Source organism: Hylobates moloch, unplaced genomic scaffold (assembly GCF_009828535.3).
Source record: "Hylobates moloch isolate HMO894 unplaced genomic scaffold, HMol_V3 SCAFFOLD_22, whole genome shotgun sequence".
NCBI classification, from domain to species: Eukaryota; Metazoa; Chordata; class Mammalia; order Primates; family Hylobatidae; genus Hylobates; species Hylobates moloch.
The window spans coordinates 734,194-758,604 of record NW_026652297.1 but is presented as its reverse complement, the minus strand read 5'-3'; the positions used below and the strand labels follow the sequence as shown (position 1 = coordinate 758,604).

The 24,411-nt window shown below is 50.2% G+C and overlaps 1 protein-coding gene across 4 annotated transcripts in view; it reads right to left on the bottom strand.

Moving 5' to 3' along the window:
* Positions 1-3,884: 3,884 nt before the first annotated feature.
* Positions 3,885-24,411, bottom strand: part of GALNT6 (polypeptide N-acetylgalactosaminyltransferase 6) — a 41,113-nt gene continuing 20,586 nt past the window's right edge. For 3 of the 4 annotated variants that reach the window (XM_032143430.2, XM_032143431.2, XM_032143432.2), the window contains 8 exons: positions 18,017-18,166; positions 16,718-16,952; positions 13,293-13,410; positions 11,707-11,907; positions 10,719-10,850; positions 9,942-10,043; positions 8,448-8,600; positions 6,023-7,134 (listed from right to left, as the gene is read on the bottom strand). In XM_032143430.2, the coding sequence (XP_031999321.1) occupies positions 7,021-7,134; positions 8,448-8,600; positions 9,942-10,043; positions 10,719-10,850; positions 11,707-11,907; positions 13,293-13,410; positions 16,718-16,952; positions 18,017-18,166 (1,205 nt within the window). In that variant the 3' untranslated portion in view covers positions 6,023-7,020. Of the gene's footprint in view, positions 7,135-8,447; positions 8,601-9,941; positions 10,044-10,718; positions 10,851-11,706; positions 11,908-13,292; positions 13,411-16,717; positions 16,953-18,016; positions 18,167-24,411 lie in introns of all 4 variants that reach the window. The other variant, XM_058433743.1, reaches the window with a different exon arrangement.

Here is a 24,411-nt window from a genome sequence, read left to right as displayed (position 1 = left end):
ATTAGCCGGGCGTGGTGGCAGGCGCCTGTAGTCCCAGCTACTCGGGAGGCACAGGTAGGAGAATGGCATGAGCCCGGGAGGCGGAGCTTGCAGTGAGCCGAGATCGCGCCACTGCACTCCAACCTGGGCGACAGAGCGAGACTCCATCTCAAAACAAACAAACAAACAAACAAACAAACAAAACAAGTAAAAATACAAAAATTAGCTGGGCATGGTGGCGCGCTTCTGTAGTCCCAGCTACTCGGGAGGCTGAGGCAGGAGAATCGCTTGAACCCGGGAGGCGGAGGTTGCTGCACTCCAGCCTGGAGACAGAGCAAGACTCTGTCTCAAAATAAATAAATAAATAAATAAATAAAAAGAGAGAGAAAAGAGTTGCAATGTGTCTTGAGGTGGGCAGAGGACCCTTGGGTTGGCCACAAAATGATCAGAGCCACTGCAGGCTCCAGAGCAGAGGACTGTGGGTGCAGCAGTCATGGTAGCAACGCATGGAGTTTGGAATTAGGCAGGGAGAAGCCAGGAACCTAGACAGAAGCAGGACCATCAGCTGCCTACCCAGGGCTTTTGTTGCCTAAACACTCCAGAATCCAAGCTTCATGGCTGCAGGGGTGGGAGAGCCCTGGAAAATGCTCTTTGAAGGAATCTGCACAGTCACCTTTTCAGGGTCTTGAGCTGTTTAGAGGAGTTGCACATTGATGCTCAGATAACCTGAAGAGCTTGCTCTCCAGCCTGCCCTCCAGCATTCTGGCACAAAGTGGACCTCAGGGAAGAGGGGTGAGCTGCGCTAGGGAAACCGAGGCCTCTTTTGTCATTCTCCTCTGGCTTCCCTGCTTCCTCTGGCCCCTAGCCCCAGGATGAGGAGTCCAAGAGGAGGCTTGAGGGCCTCCTGAAGGTTACCTCTTGACATCACAGCAGGCCCGGATCACCTGAGGTCAGGAGTTCCAGACCAGCCTGGCCAACATGGCGAAATCCCATCTCTACTGAAAATACAAAAATTAGCCGGGTGTGGTGGTGTAATCCCTGTACTTGCGAGCTATAATATCAGCTCCTTGGGAAGCTGTGGCAGGGAGAATTGCTTGAACCCTGGAGGTGGAGGTTGCAGTGAGCCGAGATTGTGCCACTGCACTCCAGCCTGGGCAACAGAAAAAGACTCCATCTCAAAAAAAAAAAAAAAAAAAAAATTCTTAGTCTTAGGGTTAGGCACAGACAATGGCTTAAATTTTTTCTTTTTTTAAGACAGGGTCTCATTCTGTTGCCCATGCTAGAGTGCAGTGGCATGATCTCAACTCACTGCAACCTCCGTCTTCTGGGCTCAAGCGATCCTCTCACCTCAGCCCCTCAAGTAGCTGGACTACAGGTGCCGGCCACCATGCCCAGCTAATTTTTGTATTTTTTGTAGAGATGAGGTTTCACCATGTTGCCCAAGCTAGTCTCAAACTCCTGAGCTCAAGTGATTCACCCACCTCAGCCTTCCAAAGTACTGGGATTGCAGGCGTGAGCCACCCACCCAGCCAGACAATGACTTAAATTTTGAGGCATTGCATTTCTTTTTTTTTTTTTCGAGACGGAGTCTCGCTCTTTCACCCAGGCTGGAGTGCAGTGGCGCGATCTCGGCTCACTGCAGGCTCCACCTCCCGGGTTCACGCCATTCTCCTGCCTCAGCCTCCCGCGTAGCTGGGACTACAGGCGCCCGCCACCTCGCCCGGCTAATTTTTTGTATTTTTTAGTAGAGACGGGGTTTCACCGTGTTAGCCAGGATGGTCTCGATTTCCTGACCTCGTGATCCGCCCGCCTCGGCCTCCCAAAGTGCTGGGATTACAGGCTTGAGCCACTGCATCCGGCCGAGGCATTGTATTTCTTCTGACATTGCATACCAATTCTAGGAATGAATTCTTTTGAGATAAACACTGGTCGGGCATGGTGGTTCATGTTTGTAATCTCAGCAACTTGGGAAGCCAAGGCGGGAGGACTGCTTGAGGCCAGAAGTTTATCAGCCTGGGCAACATAATGAGACCTTGTCTCTACAAAACGTGAAAAAAACATGGCGGCACATGCCTGTAGTCCCAGCTACGCGGGAGGCTGAGGTGGGAGGATCCCTTGAGCATGGGAGGTCGAGGCTGCAGCGAGCCATGATTGTGTCACTGCACTCTAGCCTGGGTGACAGAACAAGACCCAGTCTCAAAACAAAACAAAACAAAACAAAAAAACAGGCAGAAAAATAAATGTTCAAGGTTGTGGGTTATAGTATAGTTTGTCACAAAGCTTGTTGCAAAATTGGAAAAAAGCTAAGTATTCATCAGTAGAGGAAGACTGAATAAATTGGGTTTAACCCTGCTATGGAATACTATACAGCTTTATTATTTTTTTGAGACAGAGTCTCTCTGTCACCCAGGCTGGTGTGCAGTGGCGCGATCACAACTTACTGCAGCCTTGACTTTCTGGGCTCCAGCGATCCTCCCACCTGAGCCTCCCAAGTAGCAAATTTCACTTTTTTAAACCTCACCTTTCTAGATCACTTGACTTTTTTCCATAGTATTACTTTAAAAAAAAAAAAAAAAAAAAAAAAACGGAGTCTCTCTCTGTTGCCCAGGCTGAAGTGCAATGGCACAATCTTGGCTCACTGCAACCTCTACCTCCCAGGTTCAAGCGATTCTCCTGCCTCAACCTCGCGAGTAGCTGGGATTACAGGTGCCCACCACCACGCCCAGCTAATTTTTGTATTTTTAGTAAAGATGGGGTTTCGATATGTTGGCCAGGCTGGCACAGTATTACTTTGGTAATTAAAAATAAGAATAAATTCTGGGACATCTAGCTATTTGTGGCAATGGCCCCAATACTCTTCATGTGGGAAACAGATCCCCAGAGAAGCCTAGCTCTTTAATGCTAGAGTGAGAGACTCCTAGAGCCAGGAGATAGTAGCACAGAGCTAGCAGCAGGGTTTTAAGAGGTAGGGGCCTTAGGTTAGCTGAGAGTGGTCAGAGGGGTGGGTTTTAAGGAAGAATACTGGTGTTGTTAGGGCCAGACCAGGCTTGACTAAGGAAAATGCCATGAAGAAGCTAGTTTCTTGTTTGTTTGTTTTTTTGAGACAGAGCCTCACTCGGTCACCCAGGCTGGAACGCAACCTCTGCCTCCCAGGCTGAAGCGATTCTTGTGCCTCAGCCTCCCGAGTAGCTGGGATTACAGATGCCTGCCACCACATCTGGCTAACTTTTGTATTTTTAGTAGAGACTGGGTTTCGCCATGTTGGCCAGGCTGGTCTTGAACTCCTGACCTCAAGTGATCTGCCCGCCTCGGCTTCTCAAAGTGCTGGGATTACAGTTGTCAGCCATTGGTGCCCGGCCAAAGCTAGTTTCTTGAGCCTTCCCACCATTCCCGTCAGTGCCTTCTCCCTCTTCTCCACCACCTCCCTTCCCTAGTCCTCCCCTCATCCCTGAACCCAGACCTACTCTCTAGACACAGCCTGTGTCTCCCTCCTGCTGCATCTCCCACTCCCTGGGAGTAACTCTTGGCTGACTGCGCCTGGGAAGTGCTGTGCTATTTGGGGGCAGGTGGAACCTTCTTGACACAGCTGAGCACCTTGGTTGGGCTACATGTTTGGGCTACATCATACGATTGGGCTGGGGAGCTGTTGGGTGATACCATAGACAGTATGAGGGATACTGGGATCCACGTTTGGATATTTAGTGCAACCAAGAATTAGGCTAGGGTTAGGCTCCATGACTCCCTGTGGCTTACTGGACCTACCAAAGCCTCTCTCAATTGGGCCCCAACCCACTCTTTTACGGGGCTGAGTTACCCAGTAGGCACAGCAGGTGCAGTGCCTAGGGCCCATAGAAATGTTTTAGCTTCTTTTAAAAACCAGAAGAAATAAAGTAAATACAATCAGCCTGGATAACATTCATCTTTATACCAACATAGTCATAACATTAATTTCTTTTTGAATGGAGCAAGAGCCCCGTGAAGGCTAAAGTGCCTAGGGCCCCTGAAATTCATGATGTAACTCTGATCTTCCAGCTTCTACACCCATCACTCCCTCACCCCAATGTCCTCTGGGTTTCTCAGACCCACTGGGGCCACATGTCCTCTGTGGCTTTGCTCCTGCCAGGCTGCTGCCTGTGTGACAACTCTGCTTATTGAGCCCTTCCCATCTGAGGACTCATCTTCCGAGGTCTTAGGTCAAACATTGCCATCTTTGTGAGGCCTTACCTGATTCCCTAAGTGGAAGGAATTGCTCCTTCTAACTCATCCAGCACCTCTTGGAGCATCTCCAGGCTTGCCATGATTTGCTTACATTTAGCATGTGAGTTCCGTGGGGACAGGACCTCGTTTCACGTCTCACGTCTCCACGTGCTTGACACAATACACAGGCTAGATTTAGGGCCAGAGAGCGTTTGGGAGCACGAGACAGTGGCTGTAACAACTTTTCAGATGTGTGTGGTTCTTCATAGTCCAAATCAACTGATTCAGCTAAGGGACAACGCAGGAAAGGGAACACAACGCGCGTTTCCTTGACCAATGCCAGAAAACCTTCATTTCCACTGAGACCTCTCATCCAATTCTCTTCTTTCCGGGAACTTTTTCCCTTCCCTACTCCAGGTCGTACCCTGGCCACTCTCTCCTTTCCTTTTGGCTGGCCTACCCCAGAATGTCTCCTCTGTAGGGTCCAGAAGGCTCTCAGGAATGTAGGAGGCCTCCTGCAGGGTTGAGTTGCATGGGAACAAGAGACAGCTGTGGTCCCATAGCACCCTCATCTGGTGACATCCTGCTACTCACAGTCAAAAGAAGCCTTCCCAGATGAAATTGTAGTCCTCTGCACAGCCATGCTCTTCTTCCGGCAAAAGAGCCATGTGCAGTTGGCTCTGCTCCCCATGGGGGCTTGATGTGGGCCCAGCAGTGGATCAGCCTTCCAGACACACTCAATCCTGCACACTCTTCCTGCCGCCTCAGGCTTTCCAGGACCCTCCCGAGCCTTAGAGTCCTTACCCTCAGGGCTACTGATACCTTGCTGGGTGACCTTGGACAGATTCACTTACCTGGACTCAGTTTCATAATATGAAAATGATAGGGTTGGGCTACGTGATTTTCACGTTGTGCTTCCAGACCATTAGAAGTTAGGGGCTGGAAGGCATTGCCTGTCCCTCTCTCAATTTCACTCATGCTACTTTGTTTTTTTTAAATCTACCTTTTGTATGGGGCTTAGAAAAAAGGGTTCTGGGATAAACTTGAAAATCACTTGGCTCCAGGAGCTTTCTTTTAACACTAACATCCCAGGATTCCTAAATGTGCTCTCTCCACAACGGCTACCTGGCCCTGTTTTTCCTTTCTTTTTTTTGGAGATGGAGTTTCGCTCTTGTTGCCTAGGCTGGCGTGCAGTGGCGCGATCTTGGCTCACTGCAACCTCCACCTCCCAGATTTAAGCAATTCTCCTGCCTCAGCCTCTCGAGTAGCTGGGATTACAGGTGTGTGCCACCAGGCCTGGCTAATTTTTATATTTTTAGTAGAGATGGAGTTTTACTATGTTGGCCAGGCTGGTCTCGAATTCCTGACCTCAGGTTATCCCCCCCGCTCGGCCACCCAGAGTGTTGAGATTACAGGCATGAGCCACCGTGCCTGGCCTTGGCTGTTTTCCTATGCTCTGTGGAGGCCAGCCAGCTAGAAATGATCAGAATGGAGGAACAGGGAACGAGAAGGCTGGTGGCAAGCAGTCTAGTGTTCTTGTGGTGCAGTGGAAGGAGCCCTGGCTCAGCATTGAAGAACGAGCCTCAGTCTTGGCTCCAGCCATCTGCTAGCTAAGGGACTACAGACAAGCCCCTTTACCTGCGTCTCAGTTTTCGTATCAGTAAAATGGGCACAGTGGTTTGTGTCCTGTCTTTCTCACAGGATTATTGTGCAGATAAAGTAAGATAAAGGACACCTGTCAGGGAGATGTCTGTAAACAGTTCTACAGACTTTGGGTAATAGCAAGGGAGGATCTCTTAGACCTCTGATCCGTCTGTTAGAATATACTTTTTTTTTTTTTTTTCCCTGAGATGGAGTTTCGCTCTTGTTGCTCAGGCTGGGGTGCAATGGTGCCGTCTTGGCTCACTGCAACCTCTGCCTCCCGGGTTCAAGTGATTCTCCTGCCTCAGCCTCCCAAGTAGCTGGGACTGCAGGTGCGTGTCATCATGCCCAGCTAATTTTTGTACTTTTAGTAGAGATGGAGTTTCATCATGTAGTCCAGGCTGGTCTCAAACTTCTGACCTCAGGTGATCCACCTGCCTTGGCCTCCCAAAGTGCTAGGATTACAGGTGTGAGCCACTGTGCCCGGCCAGAATATATCATTTCACTGGACTCTGCAGGTACTTTGGATGATCAAGGAATTAGGATATGGCTGTAGAAGTACTTTTCTTCTTCTTTTTTGTTTTTTTTTTTTGAGACAGAGTCTCACCTGTTGCCCAGGCTGGAGTGCAGTGACACAATCAAGGCTCACTGTAGCTTCAACCTCCGGGGAACAAGCAATCCTCCCACCTCAGCCTTCTGAGTAGCTGTGACTACAGGCGTAAGCCACCATGCCCAGCATTTTTTTTTTTGCGGGGGGGGGGGTGGGCGTAGAGATGGGCTCCTCACTATGTTGCTCAGGCTGGTCTTGAACTCTTGGGCTCAAGCCATTCTCCCACCTTGTCTTCCCAAAGTGCTAGGATTTCAGGCATGAGCCACTGTGCCCAGCCTGAAGTACTTTTCTTGAGCTCAGCATTGCTGCTCTGAACCCTCCCCCAGCTGCCTTCCCTACTTTGGAAGCCACTGTTTCTAGAACAGGAAAACGCTAGGCTAAATATATGTCCTAATGGTCTCTTCCGTCAGTGTGAAGGAAAGAAAATGGGCCCAATGTTGCTGCAAGGAGTAGGAAGGTCCTGCCTTTGCCACCCAGTGGGTTTAGAAATCCATCTTTACGGCCTCCAGAGAAGCTGGTGATCAGGTTCCCAGACATCAGCAATGCTGTTCCCTGAGGAGCTTGTGGGGCTCTCTCTGGGGATGATCTGGGTCCTAGACAAAGAGCCACAACTGATGGGGGTCATTGGGATTGCAGGGGGCCATGGCTGGCTTTTTGTCCTGGGATGTCAGGCAGGTACCAGATCCTGAGTTCCTGATGAGCTGATCCTAAAAGATGACAAAGCAAAAGGTCAATCTGGGCCACAGACCTCTCACAGTGCTACCGGGGACAATGCGTTGGGGTACAATTGATAAAAGCCAAGGGAACCCCACGAGGCATAAAGAAGACACTTCCCCATTCCTTTCCTGCCTTCTCATGAGACACATTCCTGAGTTCCCACCTCTATCTGGTGCCAAATCCCCATCCCCAGCTTCAGGGTGAGTGGATGAAATAGTGAAAGACAAGACCATGGGCTGAGAGAAAAATGCTTTCAGGGCCTCCCCCACCCCCAGATGGCCAGGCTCAAAGACCCAGGGCCACTGCTCCACCTCCAATTTTCTGCCTTGGATTATGTTTAGACTGCCTCCTTCCCTGCAGCCTCCAGCTTAGATTCCTCTTTCCTAAGCTGGGGTGGGGTAGGGAGGCTCACTCGGGGTGCTGGCTTGAGCTCAGCATGGTGGCGGTTACAGGGCATATCCTGGAGCAGTGTGGTGTAATGGAAAGAGCCCGTGCTTTCAAGTCAGACCCATCTGGGGCTAAATCCCAGGCCTGCCATTTACTAGTGGTGGGTCTTGGGCCAGTCACAGACATGCTGGGCTTCCTCCGGCTCCAGCTCATCTGTAGAAACAGTGACTATTCCTGCTTGGAAAGAGCCTCTGAAAGATTAACTGGACCCAGGTATGTGAATGCCTAGCTTTGAGCCTAGGACACAGAGGACAAGCAAGAACTATAAATGACTCTTCACCTTCTTCTAATTGGGTTCAGCCTAAAAATGCTTCAACCATGGCAGAGCTAGCCACGAACCATAACCTCTCACCCCATTTTTACATCTGTCATCACCAAATACCCTTAAGCCTCAAGAACCCTGCCTGTGGCCACGCCCACACTCACCTACCTTCTACATTGCTCTACTCCACCCCATGGCGTCTCAGGAAGAAAATGAAGAAAATATAGAGGGGCCGATGTGGCCTCAAGTTCTTTTTTTATTTTTTATTTTTCCCAAGATGGAGTCTTGCTCTGTCATCCAGGCGCTGGAGTGCAATGGCACGATCTCAGCTCACTGCAACCTCCGCCTCCCGGGTTCAGGCAATTTTCCTGCCTCAGCTTCCTGAGTAGCTGGGATTACAGGTGCCGAACACCATGTCCAGCTAATTTTTGTATTATTAGTAGGGATGGGGTTTCACCATGTTGGCCAGGTGGTCTCAAACTCCTGACCTTGTGATCCGCCCACCTCGGCCTCTCTAAGTGCTGGGATTACAGGCGTGAGCCACTGCACCTGGCCTCAAGTTCTTGATTCTGAGCTTTCTGGACACTGACTCACCTGGGCCAATTCCCATTCCTCGTCCTTGGGGACCTGGCTATTCTTGCCAGTGAAGTGACAGCTCCTAAGGCCCAGAGCACCCTTGCTGACATGTAGACACAGCTGCTTTGCGATGTTGTGGCGAAGGTCCCTCTGAGTTGTGTACTCAAAGTACTGGAAATCAAGACAAGAGAAGCAGGTGGAGAGTTCGCCCCCAGCCTTCCAAAGCCACCTGCCCCGAGCTGTCAACCATGCATGGTCTCCTGGGGAGGAGAGTGAATGTGAGGCCATGCCAAGACTTTACTCATTTATGTGCTGCCTTCAGGATTGTTACCATATCAGGGTTATACTGGAATTATATGTATATATATATTTAATTCTTTTTTATGAGATGGGGTCTTGTTATGTTGCTCAAGCTGGTCTCAAACTCCTGAGCTCAAGTGATCCTCCCACCTTGGCCTCCCAAAGTGCTGGGATTACAGGTGTGAGCCACTGTGCCCGACCAGTATATTTTCTTTCTCTCTTTTTTTTTTTTTTTTTTTTTGAGGCAGGGTCTTGCTCTGTTGCTTAAGCTAGAGTGTGGCGGCATGATCATAGCTCACTGCCACCTTGAATTCCTTTGTTCAAGCAATCCTCCATGTCCGCTTCCTGAGTAGCTGAGACTGCAGGCGTGTGGCACTACACTCGGCTAATTTTTTAAAAATTTTTTATAGAAATGGGGTGTCTTGCTATGTTGCCCAGACAGGTCTCAAACACCTAGGCTCATGTGATCCACCTGCCTCACCCTCCCAAAGTGCTGGGATTACAGGTGTGAGCCACTGTGCTTAATCACATTTCCTTTAAATTAGATTAAAATTAAATTTAACTTAGCCTCATTTTAAGTAACATCCGTGAAATCATGTGATATGCTTGTTCTATTTTTGCTAATACATTACTATTAAAATAAAAAATGTTCTCCAGTGCACCACCGGAAATCATCTTGCAGGCCAGTGGTATAGGAAACTGCTCTAGAATGACTGTCTTCACCTGCATATGCCAGTGGGCTTGTTTAGTGGCCTACACCACTCCTTTCCCCGCTCCAGCTCTGTTTTCAGTGCCTCTCACTTACTAGTGCTGGGCACCTAGTTTTGGGGTCACTGCAAAGTGGTAGGATCAGAGTGGTAGCTTCTGGGCAGAGGATGCATTGATGATAGAAGTTGAGTGTAGGTGATGGGATGTGCTCGAAAATTTTCCACCCTCACCTCTAAATATCCCCCAGCAGCTAGCCTCCTCAAGCCTCCTCTGATGAACAACCCTCCCTCCTATCCCCTTCTCACACCCAGCACCAATGCCTCGTTCTCTCCGGATGTCCCTTATTCAGACCTTGTGTGTGTTATGCCTTCTTCTCCGACTGGAAGCTTCCTGAGGGCAGGGATGGTATCTCCTCCCTCCCAGTCCTCAGGAAAGGACTCTTTAGGGTGGAGAAAAGGAGCCGGTGAGGAGAGGAGATGCTCCAGAGTTGGGTGGGCTGCATACCTGGTTGCCGCCAAGGCCGTGGCAGGAGTACATGATGAGGGGCTTCCCCCCGCGGTTGTTCTCACCCACATCCAGGCATTGGTTGGTGCCGAGGTTCTTGATCTGCAGAAGGGTGAGCAGAGAGGGGAAGCAGGATGGCACAGTCAGGAGGTTCCTCATGTGTGATATGGGGCCCCACTGGAACAAATTCCAGTCAACTGCAACACATTTGCATGGCTGGATTTCCCCCATTTCTCTCCTCTGTGCGCTAACCCACATGCCTGGAGCTAACAGCAAAGTGAGCTGCAGAGCCCTAGAGGCTGGAAAGGGCAGGACTGAACCCCTCTGTGGGGCAGGCAGGGAACCTCCCAGGACGCCAGGTCCCTGGAAGAAGCCCTCAGCCGTGGGAGTTTCCTTATAATCAGTGGTTCTCATATGTGAGCCCTGGACCATCAGCATCACCTGGAGACTCATGAGAAATGCAAGTTTTCAGATCTCCCCCGAGTCCTTCTGAATCAGGAACTCTGGGGATGGGCCCTAGCATTTTACCATGCCTTCCTGGTGATTCTGATGCATGCTAATGTTTCAGGACCACTGCTTGTGGGTTGTTTTGCCCTTTATAAGGTTTTTTGCTATCTCTAGAAGCCCCAACGTGGCCTCTCAGTCCTCCTCTTGGATAAAGGAGGGTGCAGGGTAAAAGTTAATTCTTGTTAGTCATCCATCTGTGGGGTCAGTGGTCTTGAACTTCTCCAAGGGGTGCTGTGGTGATGGGCAGGCAGGTTGGTTCTCAAGACTTACGGCACCATAGAAGGTGGGCGTCAGGTCAGGAACAAACATCTCTGGGTAGACATTGTGCAGGTACCAGGAAAAGTTGTGACAGTGCAGTTGTTCCCTCAGCTGCAGTCGTTCCGAAATGTCACCAAAGGATTTCTGTCAACCAAGCCAGCCTCCTAAGGATCAGTTCCACCAGTTTTTTTTTTTTTTTTTTTTTTAAGAGGGAGTCTCACTCTGTTGCCCAGGCTGGAGTGCAGTGGCGCAATCTCGGCTCACTGCAACCTTCCCCTCCTCGGCTCAAGTGATTCACCTGCCTCAGCCTCCTGAGTAGCTTGGACTACAGTCGCGCACCACCACGCCCGATTAATTTTTTATTTTTAGTAGAGATGGGGTTTCACCATGTTGGCCAGGGTGGTCTCATACCCCTGACGTTAGGTGATCCGCCCGCCTCGGCATCCCAAAGTGCTGGAATTACAGGCGTGAGCCACCACACCCAGCCAGTTCCACCAGTCTTTGACCTTCCTGTCTGGGCTGAAGTACTGCAGATAGCATGGAGCACCTGGGGCTACTGTCTCTCATGTTCATTCCCACTCAGGACCTGTTAAAGCTACTGGCCCAGCCTCACATCCAATCGCAAACACCCCGCCTTAGCTTTGGAGTCCCCTGCTTATCGGTCCATCTCCTGTGACTCCCCAGACAATCATGTCCCACTCCCCAATGCCGAGGCTCTCAGAGCCATTCCTCCTGTAAGAGGCTCTTCCCCCAAATCTCCTTTCCCTCCCTTCCCCTGTGAAGGGATGCAGAGACTCTATGCGTAGGGACAACATTCTCTAGCTTTCGAAACCTACGTGCCTTGTGGCCTTCTCCTGGGCTCTAGCTCACAGGGCCCTGAGGGTGAAGGGAGGCGCCAGGTGGTAGAGATGAGGTGGGTCCCAGCCATTAGGCCCATGAACAGGGTCTGGGGGCCGTACTTCTCTTCATCTAAACCTCTCCGAGAACCATTTCCTCTCACCTCTTGGGCCATCTTTGCTGCCTGCAGATTTCTCCTATAGAAAATCTTCTTGTAGCTGTCCATCCAGACCTCCGCCAGGCGCACTTGATTGCGAGCAATGACACTAGTGCCCTTGGGGAAGGTGTGGGGGCTCTTGGTCCGGAACACGTGGCCTACGACAGAGCAGGGGATGATCTCCAGCTGGCCCCCACACTGCCACACCTGATGTAAGAGGAGACAGGACGAGGCCTTCAGTGGGCTAGGTGAGACAGTCTCCCCATAAGCAGCTCTATTCTATTCCAGGGCACCAGACCCCAGGTCCAAGGACTTGGGCAAATGCTGCTGTCTCTCCCTGGAAAAAAGGATACTGACTAGGCTTCTTCCTAGACCATGACTACACAATCCCAGGCTTTCTGATGTTGGTTCACTCTGACTTAAGCACAGGGAGACTGCAGCGTCCTGTGTTTACCAGGGCCCACTTTAGGGAAAAGCCTGCTGGTTAATTTTTGTTACCTGTGCCTGTATACCTACTCTGAGCTCTGATTACTTGGCTTTTTGACCTGGAAATGTGAGTTTATCAGCTCGCCCAGGTGATAAAAACCAGAGCATCAGTCTGTTAATAGCAAGGATAGTTGGCTGCTAGGTGGCTAGTGGTAGTCACCTGGGCCCTTAGCACACTGGCTGCCTAGGAGGGTGAACAGAGGTCAGAGGCTCAAGGAGGAGCCTAGGATTGGGCCGCTGGGAGTTGGGGTGACTGGCAGGTGACCCTTTTCTATGCTGGTGGGCTGACTGAAGACATCCCTCCCACTGGTTTCTTCTCTTGGGTTTTAGGTGAGAAAGTATGTTGTTACTCATTTTAGTGTGGCAGCAACAGAAATACATCATCGTTATAGTAACAGCAGGCATCAATTATGTGCTTAATACGCATCAGGCACCGTGAGAGGTGACTTCATAAATGAGCTCATCTACTTACGAATTACTTTTCCATGGCATGGAGATTTGTGTGGGTTTCATGGAGAGGTGATCCTTTCTTCCTGACCTAATTCTGATTTGCCTAATTCCTGGAATCTCTCAGAGTTCTGGGGTCCACCAGAGTTGGGGCCACCATCTTCTCTGACTGTTATGAAGGGCTTATTGAGCATAGGTAGGGAAACTTCAAAGGTTACCAGGGCATGTGTCCTTTGAACTGGGAAGGGGAGCCTGATTTTTCCAGAAAAAGGATGATGACTGGTTACTGATCTGTTTTTTTTTTTTCTAGCCCTAATTGTGAACATACTAACCTGTTTCTATCTTCACCCTAACCCTTTCCCACAGACATCGCACAAGAGTCCGCAGTCACCAGATGTCCAGTCCTCATTACCCCTATTATTCCTTCCCTCTGAGAAGTTTTGCCCAGTAGTTTGTTTTGAGCTGTCCAAGCTGATTGCCCAAGCCCTACTGCCATAGACAGGGGAAGCAGAAAAGAGGCAGAGCCACATTGGGAAATAGCCACCCTTTCTAGTTCAGTTCCAGATGGGATGTCCCTGATGCCACCTCTGCCTGAGAGATGTTTCTCAAGCTGTCCCCTGGGATGTTGTGGTTCCCCCCAAAGCCCTCTTCACTCTCACCCGGAAGGACATTTCCACGTTCTCCCCTCCCCAGATCTCCATCTGATTATCATAGGTACCGATGTGCTCAAAGTAGGACTTGGAGATGGAGAAGAGGCCACCAGCAAACGTCGGGGATCTGGAGAGACAGAGGGAGAAGCGTGTGCATCTTCTGGGAGAGGAGGAGCGGAGCCTGGCAGGGAAAGCTGTTCGTGGACTCCCTTCCTAACCTACTTCCCCCTCCTTTCCTCTTTCTCAGGACGTGCAGCCCCTCATCCACTAACTCACTCATCATTTAGCTTTTACTATGTCCTCTTCCCCTTCTAGGACCAGGTCAAGGAAATATGTAATTATCCTTTAAAAGGCATTCATTCATTTGTTCAACCTAGGATGCACGTAACACTGGCCACCAGGGCCCGTGCTACATGATGGACACACAGAACGGAGAAAGACAGATCCTATTCCCCCAGAGCTCAATCTAGTCACAGAGGTTAAAGCTACCATTAGTTACTTTTTGGCAGCAAAGTGCCTGGAGCCTAGGAGATACTCAACTTTCAGAAGCTGTGTGAAATTGTTTTTGAAAATAGGAAGGATTCAAACCATGAATGAATGAATGAATGAATATTATCAGCTGGGCTGACTCCATTCTGTTTCAGGGGCCCTGCCCTTCAGGGACTATTAAGCCACAGTTTTAGTAGGTGCCTAGCCCTGGTGATTTACACTGCTTGAGAAACTGTAGATTTGGGGAGAAGTTGCCAGTTGCTTTTAACAGAGAAAGCTGATAAGAGGTGCTCCTGGAAACGGTGGAAAGTCAGGTGAGATCAAGCTCAATTTGGGCTATAGGGAACATTTAGAAGGTTATAAAAAGATTCTGGCTTTCAGGCACAGACAGGGAGGTGTGGACTCAAGATAAGATAAATTGACAAAAACATCTAATTCCTAGAATTTAGATACCAGGTTGCTTCTAAGAGGGACTGGGCTAAGCATTAGGGTATCCAAGCGGACCCGGGGAAGTATAAGCGAGATGGAATGCTGGGATGGGGGCAGGGGAGACAGGGCAGGAGCACAATCATCAGCTGTTGGCTTCTGTGTGGGCCAGCCTGGCATGGCTAGGCCTTTGCTGCCCTCAGTGGGTGGCTTCATGTGGTACAACCAAGCAGAAAGATATGGAAACCCCTGTAACCCCAGAACCTATCCAGGTGCCTTACACACAGCTGGGGCCCAATCACTGTTCATTCAGCTGATCCATCAAGGTGACTACACAGGAAAGTGACCCTGGTGTTGCCCTGTGGTTGCTCTTGTCTCCCCAAAGTTGGCTCCTGCAGCCACTTTCTGGAAGGAATTTCAGTTGGGAAACCCTCATGCTCAGGCTGGCTTCCTATCACTTTGGAAGAGGCTCTGGCCTCTCCCAGGGGTCTTAAACTAGTCCAAGTAGCACCCTGAGAGGCTCAGAGAGTGCTGGAACTGCAGAGGAGCGCTTGGAGGCCAACCTGCTTCCTCCGCCACAGGCCCTTTGAGAGGTCTTCCAGACCGAGAAGTCACGGATGGATTAGCCATGAGAACAAACCCTGCATGGGAAGCTTCACTGTAAATTCACAATCACAGGCAACCTCTAGTAAACACCCCGTATGTCCTGGCCTACCCCTAGGATCCCCCAGGTCCTCTGCCTCTCCTCTTAGGCTCTGGTTGGCTTGAGATGGGAGGCCGGGAGGGGACTGTCAGCAATCCTCCTGGGGTGGGGGTGCTAAGTGAAGAGGCTAGGCAAGCCATGCATGCTACCGGGGCATGTGGGCCAAGGAGCACATTCATTCCTCAAACACTGGAGCTTTGTCTTCCAGTTGTATGGCCCTTGGACATTGAAGCCTGCGACGTCAGTGATGGGTGGGGGCCAGGTGCCCTCTTTCTGACTGTGCTGCTGTGTGCCTGGTCACTGGCATGGGGGTGGGGGTGGGGATCTGTTGCTGTGTACACCAAACAAAAGGCAGCTGTGAAACAAGCATCAGGTCAGTGGAAAGTTACAATTTCTTTTCTTTCTTTTGGCTTTTCCTTTCCCTCTCTCCTTCTAATGGAGACAGAGCAGCTGGCTGTTCAGGATCCGTGGGATTTCTCCCTGTGGCATTCACCTGAGTTCCTTTCTACCGGTACTCTGAGCAGGTTTCTTTTTTTTCTTTTCTTTTCTTTTTCTTTTTTAAGAGATGGGGTCTTGCTATGCTGCCCAGGCTGTTCTTAAACTCCTGGGCTCAAGCAATCCATCTGATCCACCTCAGCCTCTTATCTAGCTGGGATTACAGGTGTGGGCCACTATGCCTGGCATGGACAGCATTTTTTAGGATTCTGGACATGTGGAGAGGAAGAAGCACTAATCCTTTCCTCCTTTCAAACCTTCCCTCTTACCTCTGGCTACTGTATCTCCAACCTCTGCTTCCCTCCGTCCTGGATGTATATTCAGTTGAGCCTTAAGTATACTGGCCAGTCTAAGATAACAGTGACACAAATAATCCCAAACCACAGGCTATACTAAAAGTCACTCCTCAACTTGGTTTGTCTGAGACAACTGTTAAAATAAACTTACAGTCTCCAATAACACCAACAGGCAGCCTGGAGAGGGGAGGATGGGGTGAGTATAAGAGGGGAAGGTGAGCCCAGTGGGCATTAAACAGTGGGTTGACTTCCAACTCTCTACCCTGCAGCCCAGGGGCTGGCACACAAGAGCCTGTGGGCAAAATCTGGCTGCCTGTTTTTAGAAGCCACTGGGGCAGAAAATTGTTTTTACATTTTTTAATGTTTGTAAAAAAAATACAAAATAAGACAAAGAATATGCAGCAAACTATATGTGGCTGGCAAAGCCCAAAATATTTATCATCTGGCCCTTCACCAAAGAAGTTCAGGGCAACTGCTACAAACTTCACGCTGCAGAAAATGTGTCTATTTTCTTTTCGTATATTCTCAGTCTTTTCAAAGACAGTCACCTGGGGGCACACACCACTCCCTCTTATTACAGTGACTATTCCACAATGGCCTCCATCACATCTCTTGCCCCATCTGCAAGCATGGGCCACTCCTTTTATGTGTAGGGAGGAATAAACTAAAGACTGTATAGCCCGTAGTTCAGTGCCTGGCACATGGTAAGTGGTGAATAAGAGCAAACTGTCATGGTGTGAGGCAGTGCAGTGCCACGGTTAGGGCCAGACAGGCCGGGAAGGGTGTCCTTGCCCCACTGTTGCTAGCTGCGTGATCTTAGGTCAGTGTTTATCACTGTAAGCCTTAGTATTCTCACCTGCAAACCAGGATAATCACTGTACCTGCTTCATAGGGAGTGACGATTAAACACAATATGTCAAGTGCTTGATAGAGCACCTAACAAATGTTGATGTGAGACGGCACAGGTTCCTGGGACTGGGTAGGGCTGGGGCCAGGTTGGGGGCTCACCAGGCTGCGGTCCTTACTTGATGGGGTAGGTCTCATCCTTGCGCCTCTGCTTCTCATGTGGAGGAAGTGTTTCCCAGCCGAAGGTCAGGCTCCAGTCAAAGTTGCCTCGGCTATGGACTCTGCCCCTCTGGACAGGCTTGGCGAACTCAAAAGTATTAAGGTCGATGGTGACGATGTCTGGGCTCACCACCACTGTCTTGTCCTCAGCGATTCGAGCCAAGAGGGGCTCCAGCCAGCCGTGGAAGCACTCACCTGCAGGCCTCAACCAGGAGGCAGCAGTCAGGGTCCTGCCCACAGCGGAGCCCAAGCTGCATCCTGGGGGGAACGCCCAGGAGGATAAGAGACGGTCCACCTACTCTTGAGTTACAGGCAGCAAGCCCCACAGCTGCAGGGAGCACACAGAATTTCCTAAAACCCTTCTACCACCCCTCTACCCCCAAAGGCAGAGACAGCTTTGGCAGGGAGAACGGAGGTCTCAGGGGAGTAACATGGTCAACTCAGATGACCCCAAAGCACAGGGAGGCCCTGGATGGTATCTTCAGGGGTTCCAGCTGATCCATTGGCTCAGCCCTCCGGGCCCACGTGTGGATTTCAGAAGAGGGTGTTCCCCCTCCCAGGGGCATCTGCATGTCAAATTTCAGCCCTAATTCTAGAAGAATAATCTCTTTCATTTGTCTAGCTCCTTGAGATTTTCAGCGAGCTTCTGCATGTATTACTTCATTCGGCCCTCAGAGTAATAGTTCTGTTCAGTAAAGTTAGTGTCCTCATTCTTATTTTACAAATGAGGAAACTGAGGCTGTTAGTGGGGCAGGGTCAGAATGCAAACCAAGAATTCTGACTCCAAGTCTAGAGCTTCCCCTAATATATCTCACCACTCCTAGGGAAAATATTTCATCCTCCACAACAGTGGGGAGGTGTTTTGGTTTTGGGCAAGGAGGAGGCCTTCCTGGCTCCATGTTGCCCTAGAAGAAAGCCCCAAACAAGCCAGTTCTCAGTCATAACAGGAGGCCTCTCTGAGGGGCCAAGCTCAGAGCAAGGTGCAGATGGGGAGTACAGGGAGGGATGAGTGTCTGGGGCCCCAGAGCACACTTCTAGTGGTTTTGGGGTCACCAGTTGTTTTAGGGATGTTTGTCCTCTTGATGAAACATCCTTGGGATTGGGGTGAGAAAGGGGTAGAGGCAGCCGGAATGGGTCCCAAGCCTCCTTCACTCCCGGAACAGAGAACAGGAAGGGGCCTTGGTGAGGCTGTAGCCCTGGCTCATTCTAGCAGGGAGGGAGCCTCCAGGTTACGCCCAGGCCGGTGCCCTGGTACTCACAGTGGGCATCCAGGAACGTGAGCACCTCTGCCTGTGCCACGCTGGCCCCCAGCAGCCGGGCGGTGATCAGCCCCTTCCGCTCCTCCTGCCGCACCACTCTCACCACCTGCAGCTGCTTCACGTACTGCTCCAGCTTCTCCTTTAGGTGCTCTGGAAGGGACGGTGTCATTATGGCCAGTCCACCACTTTGTTGTATACCCAATCCCCTGTGGGCACCAAGCTAGGGGCTCTTAGGCCTCTAGCAGGTCTGAATTTTAAACCCCCAACACCTGCTGCACTGAGCCATTCCACAGAAGCCAGAGCTGGGGAAGGAGGTTAACAGGGAAGATGGGGAGAGGAAAGAAAGAAGCCCTGTCTGTGGTCAAACCTGCCTCACCAGGGCTCTGGCTCTGTGGTGCTAGATCCTATGCCTGGCTGGGCACCCTCTCTAATGTCAGGGACAGCACCTCAGAGTTGTGTTTCTGTGGTCACATAATCAAGTACAAACTTTGTTGTTGTTGTTGAGATGGAGTCTCACTCTGTCACCCAGGCTGGAGTGCAATGGCGTGATCTTGGCTCACTGCAACCTCCACCTCCTGGGCTCAAGTGATTCTCCTGCCTCAGCCTCCCGAGTAGCTAGGACTACAGGTGCGTGCAACCACGCCTGGCTAATTTTTATGTTTTTAGTAGAGACAGCGTTTCACCATATTGGCCAGGCTGGTCTTGTACTCCTGGCCTCAACTGATTCACCCGCCTTGGCCTCCCAAAGTTCTGGGATTACAGGCATGAGCCACCACGCCTGGCCCAAGTACCAAATTCTGACAGAGGCTCTCAGATGCCTCCCTCAGTTTCTCCACCCTCTCAGCCACCATCTTCCAGAGCTGCGATTCCACATCTCCATTGCATGGTTGTTTTCCAGTGTCTAGGATTCCCTGACTCCCAGGTTCTTCACAGTAACGTCGATGGGTGGGCATACACAAATGGTGACTCCTTGCTTGCTGGATCAGCAGCAGGACATCTGACTCTAATCCCCTTTGTAACCTCCTCTGCAGATAGAATTCTTTAAGGTGAAAACATGCCTAGCAGCTTTTTAATTATATTAAGAAAATACTTGCACCAAGCACCTACCATGGACAAGGCACAGTGGCAAGCCCAGCTGGCTTGACCATTTGTCCCAAGGAACAAACCACCCAGAAGCAAGGTTGACCAGGAAACAGGCGATTCCAGGGCAGGTGATCCGTGATCTAACAGAGGTAGTGCTGGGGTGTGGGTCCCAAAGAAGGGCCAAATCTCCTGGATTTGAGGAGCAGGGAAAGCTTTTTGGAGGGAAGATGTCTCTACTGAGACCTCCAGCTCCTTTCAAAGAAGAGTTTAGTTCATGGCCCTGTAATTTAGTCTGAAATCCTCAGAGCATTAACAATAGCTCTATTCTGGCTGGGCACGGTGGCTTACTCCTGTAATCCCAGCACTTTGGGAGGCCAAGGCAGACGGATCACTTGAGCCAAGGAATTAGAGACCAGCTAGCCAACATGGCGAGACCCTGCTGCTATTAAAAATACAAAAATTAGGCCGGGCATGCTGGCTCACGGCTGTAATCCCAGCACTTTGGGAGGCCGAGGCAGGTGGATCACTTGAGGTCGGGAGTTTGAGACCAGCCTGACCAACATGGAGAAACTCTGTCTCTACTGAAAAAACAAAATTAGCTGGGCATGGTGGCACATGCCTGTAATCCCAGCTATTCAGGAGGCTGAGGCAGGTGAGTCGTTTGAACCTGGGAGGCAGAGGTTGCAGTGAGCCGAGATTGCGCCATTGCACTCCAGCCTGGGCAACAAGAGCGAAACTCCGTCTCAGAAAAAAAACAAAAACAAACAAACAAAAGTTAGCTGGGTGTGGTGGCGCACACCTGTAAACCCAGCTACATGGGAGGCTGAGGCAGGAGAACTGCTTGAACCCAGGAGGTGGAGGTTGCAGTGAGCTGAGATCATGCCATTGCACTCCAACCTGAGTGACAGAGCAAGACTTGTCTCAAAACAAAAAACAAACCAAGAATAGCTCTATTCTGAAGCAGTCCATCTCGAAACATACCGAATTCCAAACCTTACTATGTTTTACTAACTGCCATTTTGGTTTATCTCTGCCACGGTTCTGTTCTGTGCAGAATGGAGTTGGCTGCAGTTTCAGACGTGGGGGACAGATGTGACAATTCTGTGTCCTTTTCCTTTTGGACTGTGGGATCAGCCCAGAGCTTGGGCCTTGCTCTGAAGGCAGCATTCTACAAATGGCAGGTCCTGAAATTAAGCAGCTTAAGGGGCTGCATGCAATTGATCTCCCACAAATGCACGCACACACGCACACACGCACACGATAACCCAGCACTGAGCTGGAGTGTGTGCCGGTGTGGGTGAGGTAGGTGTCTTCATGGTAACTTCTTTATTTAATCTTCTCTATGAGAGTTAATGACTCTATGAAACAGGGAGTATTGTCCCCAGTGTTTATAGATGGGAAAAGTAAGACTCAAAGTGACTAACCCAGGGTGGCAGAAGCACAAAGGGCAGCAAGCAGCAGATCCCAGCAGGTCTGCATGTGAGGACTGCTCACCTTCTTCCTCCAGGGGAAGTGAGGCCACGGGCTTTTTTTTTTTTTTTGAGGCGGAGTCTGGCTCTGTCGCCCAGGCTGGAGTGCAGTGGCGCAATCTCGGCTCACTGCAGGCTCCGCCTCCCAGGTTCATGCCATTCTCCTGCCTCAGCCTCCCGAATAGCTGGGACTACAGGCGCCCGCCACCACGCCCAGCTAATTTTTTGTATTTTTAGTAGAGACAGGGTTTCACTGTGTTAGCCAGGATGGTCTCGATCTCCTGACCTCGTGATCCGCCTGCCTTGGCCTCCCAAAGTGCTGGGATTACAGGCGTGAGCCACCACGCCCAGCTTTTTTTAATTTTTAAATTCTGGAGCAGATTAAGATGAGAAGGCCAAGGACTTAATGCACCCGAGTTTCAAGGCGGTCTCTGCTTCCTCTCGCAGTCGCCCAAGGCCTTGCCATTTCCCTGTACGTGAGATCCCAGGAGGGAAAGGGAGAGAAAGGGGTTTGTTGAGGCTGTTCTTTAGTCCCTGCCCTGGAGAGTGCCGCCTAGGAGAAGGAAAGTCTCTATAATTTGGAATTTCAGCTGTTTCCTTCTTTTTTTTTCTTTTTTTGGAGACAGAGTCTTACTCTGTCGCCCAGGCTGGAGTGCAGTGGTGAGATCTCGACTCACCACAACCTCCACCTCCTGAGTTCAAGAAGTTATCCTGCTTCAGCCTCCTAAGTAGCTGAGATTATAGGCACCCGCCACCACGGCCCGCTAATTTTTTGTATTTTCTGTGGAGATGGGGCTTCACCATGTTGACCAGGCTGGTCTCGAATTCCTGACCTCAAGTGATCTGCCCGCCTCGGCTTCCCAAAGAGTTGGAATTACAGGCGTGAGCCACCACGTCCTGCCTGCTTTTTCCTTCTTTGATCCTACTGGACAGATGGTGATTCTGACATGGTGCTCATTTATGAATGTATTCTTCAGGCAGTCATCTGAGGAGGGGGCTGTATCTTACTTAACTCCAAGAATGAGGCCTCTTATCTCTGGGGGCCAAGACCTCAGGAATCAAAATCAGCCTCATGCAGTAGCCTCAGCCCAGCACTCACTACACAAACATCTGCCAATGTGCTGCCAGGTGCCAGATGCTGTTCTGGGCAGGGAGGGGCCTGGTCTGGGTCCTGCCCTTTGAGACTCATAGTGCACCTGCAGCGCCGGGTGCTGGCCCTGACAGGAAGGAGGGAGGAAGCCCAGGCTTCTCAGCATGGCTGCTGTTTCCCCGAGAGCTTGCCCAGCTCTGTGCACAGGAAGTTCACGGTAGTGGAGATAACCCAGGGACAAAACATCATAGGAAGTGGGTTTTGTGGTGAGAGACAGTGAAGCACTGAGCTGTGAACCTCAGGGGGGCCCCGAGCACTACAAAGTCCTTCTCCCACGCCTGCCTTCCAGTCTGGCAAGGCCAGACCCAGGGATTCTCAGCCCGAGAGGCTCCCAGTCTCTGGCCTCAAGCCCTTCTGGGGGGACAACTCCCCTAAGCGATGCCCCTCGTGATACTCCACCTGTCCCACCCCCAGACCTACTGCACAGACCCAGAACTGAGGAGACTGGAGCTGGGCGTGGCTGCACCAGTGAGCCCAGCCACACACTCATGTCCCCGCAGTGACATGTTCACCTAAGTTCCAACTTAGGTTCAACACCCCACCACCCTAACCAGCTTCAATCCTCACAACTCAAGTCCACAAGACCCCTGGGACGCCAACACAGGCACCGCACTCAGTTCCATGATCTGAAATGTCATGCAGATGGCTCGCAGGGCTTCCTTCCTGACCTTGCCATCTTCACTTGGTTGTGGAACAAAATGGAAAATTCAACATATGCCCAAAACGAGCTCTGAATTTCCCCTGCAAATCTGCCCCCCAGTCTCCCTCATGTCAGTACATGGTGCCAGCATCCCTCCAGCTGCTCTAACCTGGGAGTCATGCTAGATTCCCCCCTGCTGTCCGCTTCCACAATCAGCACATCTGCAGGTACTGCCAGCTCTCTCTCTCTCATCCCCATAGTCACTCCTGCAATCATGTCTGAACTGCTTTTCTGCCTTCTATACCACTCTCCTCAATCTATTCTTGACATGGCAGCTACTGTGAGAAGTAAAATTCTCTCTAAAAATCATAAATCAGATCATGTCACTACAGCGGCTTCAAATTGTACTTAAAAACAAATCCATGATGTTTCCTTGTGGAAAGGTACGATGGTTCCTTAAAAAAAACTAAAGCTAGAATTACCATATGATCCAGCAATTCCACTTTTGGGCATATACCCTGAAGAACTGAAAGCAGGGACTTGGATATTTGCACACCAATATTCACAGCATTAGTCATGATAGCCAAAGGCGGAAACAGCCTCAGTGTCCATCAGCAAATGAACAGACAAACAAAATGTGGCATATACATACAATAGAATATTATTCAGCCTTAAAAAGTAAATTCTGGGCCGGGCTTGGTGGCTCCTGGTGGCTCACGCCTGTAATCTCAGCACTTTGGGAGGCCAAGGTGGGTGGATCACCTGAGGTCAGGAGTTCGAGACCAGCCTGACCAACATGGAGAAACCCCATCTCTACTAAAAATTCAAAATTAGCCAGCACATGGCTGTAATCCCAACTACTCGGGAGGCTGAGGCAGGAGAATCACTTGAACCCAGGAGGTGGAGGTTGTGGTGAGCCAAGATCGCGCCATTGCACTCCAGCCTGGGCAACAGGAACGAAACTCCGTCTCAAAAAAAATAAATAAATAAATAAAGTAAATTCTGACAGATGTTACAACATGGATGAATCTTGAAGGCATTATGCTAAGTGAAATAAGCCAGTCACAAAAGGACAAATACTGTATGATTCCACTTATGATAATCAAATTCATAGAGACAGAAAGTAGAATGGTGGTTGCCAGGGGTTTCAGGGAGGTTAGCGTGGAGAATTCATGTTTAATAGGTACAGAGTTTCAGTCTGGGATGACAAAAAATAAGTTCTTGGCTGGGTGTGGTGACTCACGCCTGTAATCCTAGCACTTTGGGAGGCTGGGAGTTCGAGACCAGCCTGGTCAACATGGTGAGACCACATCTCATTAAAAAAGGAAAAAAAAAAGTTCTGGAGATGGGTAGTGGTGATGGTTGCACAATAATGTGAATGCATTTAAAATCAATAAACTGTGGACTTAAACAGTGAAGATGATACATTTTATGTCATGTGCGTTTTACTACATACACACATGAAAAATCCAAACACTGCCCATGGCTTACAGAGGTCTCATAATTTGGTCCCGCTAGCCTTTTAAAAAATTATTATTATTATTATTATTATTTTTTTTTTGAGATGGAGTTTTGCTCTTGTTGCCCAGGCTGGAGTGCAATGGTGCGATCTCAGCTCACTGCAACCTCTGCCTCCTGGGTTCAAGCGATTCTCCTGCCTCAGCCTCCTGAGTAGCTGGAATTACAGGTGCCCGCCACCATGCCTGGCTGATTTTTGTATTTTTAGTAGAGACAGGGTTTCACCATGTTGGCCAGGCTGGTCTCAAACTCCTGACCTCAAGTGATTCACCTGCCTCGGCCTCTCAAAGTGCTGGAATTACAGGCGTGAGCCACGGGCCTGGCTCCTTACAGCACTCTTTCTGCTCCCTGGCTTACTGTGTTTTAGCCACACTGTCTTCTTTCTGCCTCATTAACAAGTCAAGCCTCAGGCCTCTGTGTTGGCTGCTCCCTTTGTAGAGAGTACTAAGAGTAGTCTTTCCTGGCTACTCGGGTGAAAAGAGCTCCCTAATTACTCACTCACTAACCCATTGCCCTGCATTCTTTTTTTTCCCTC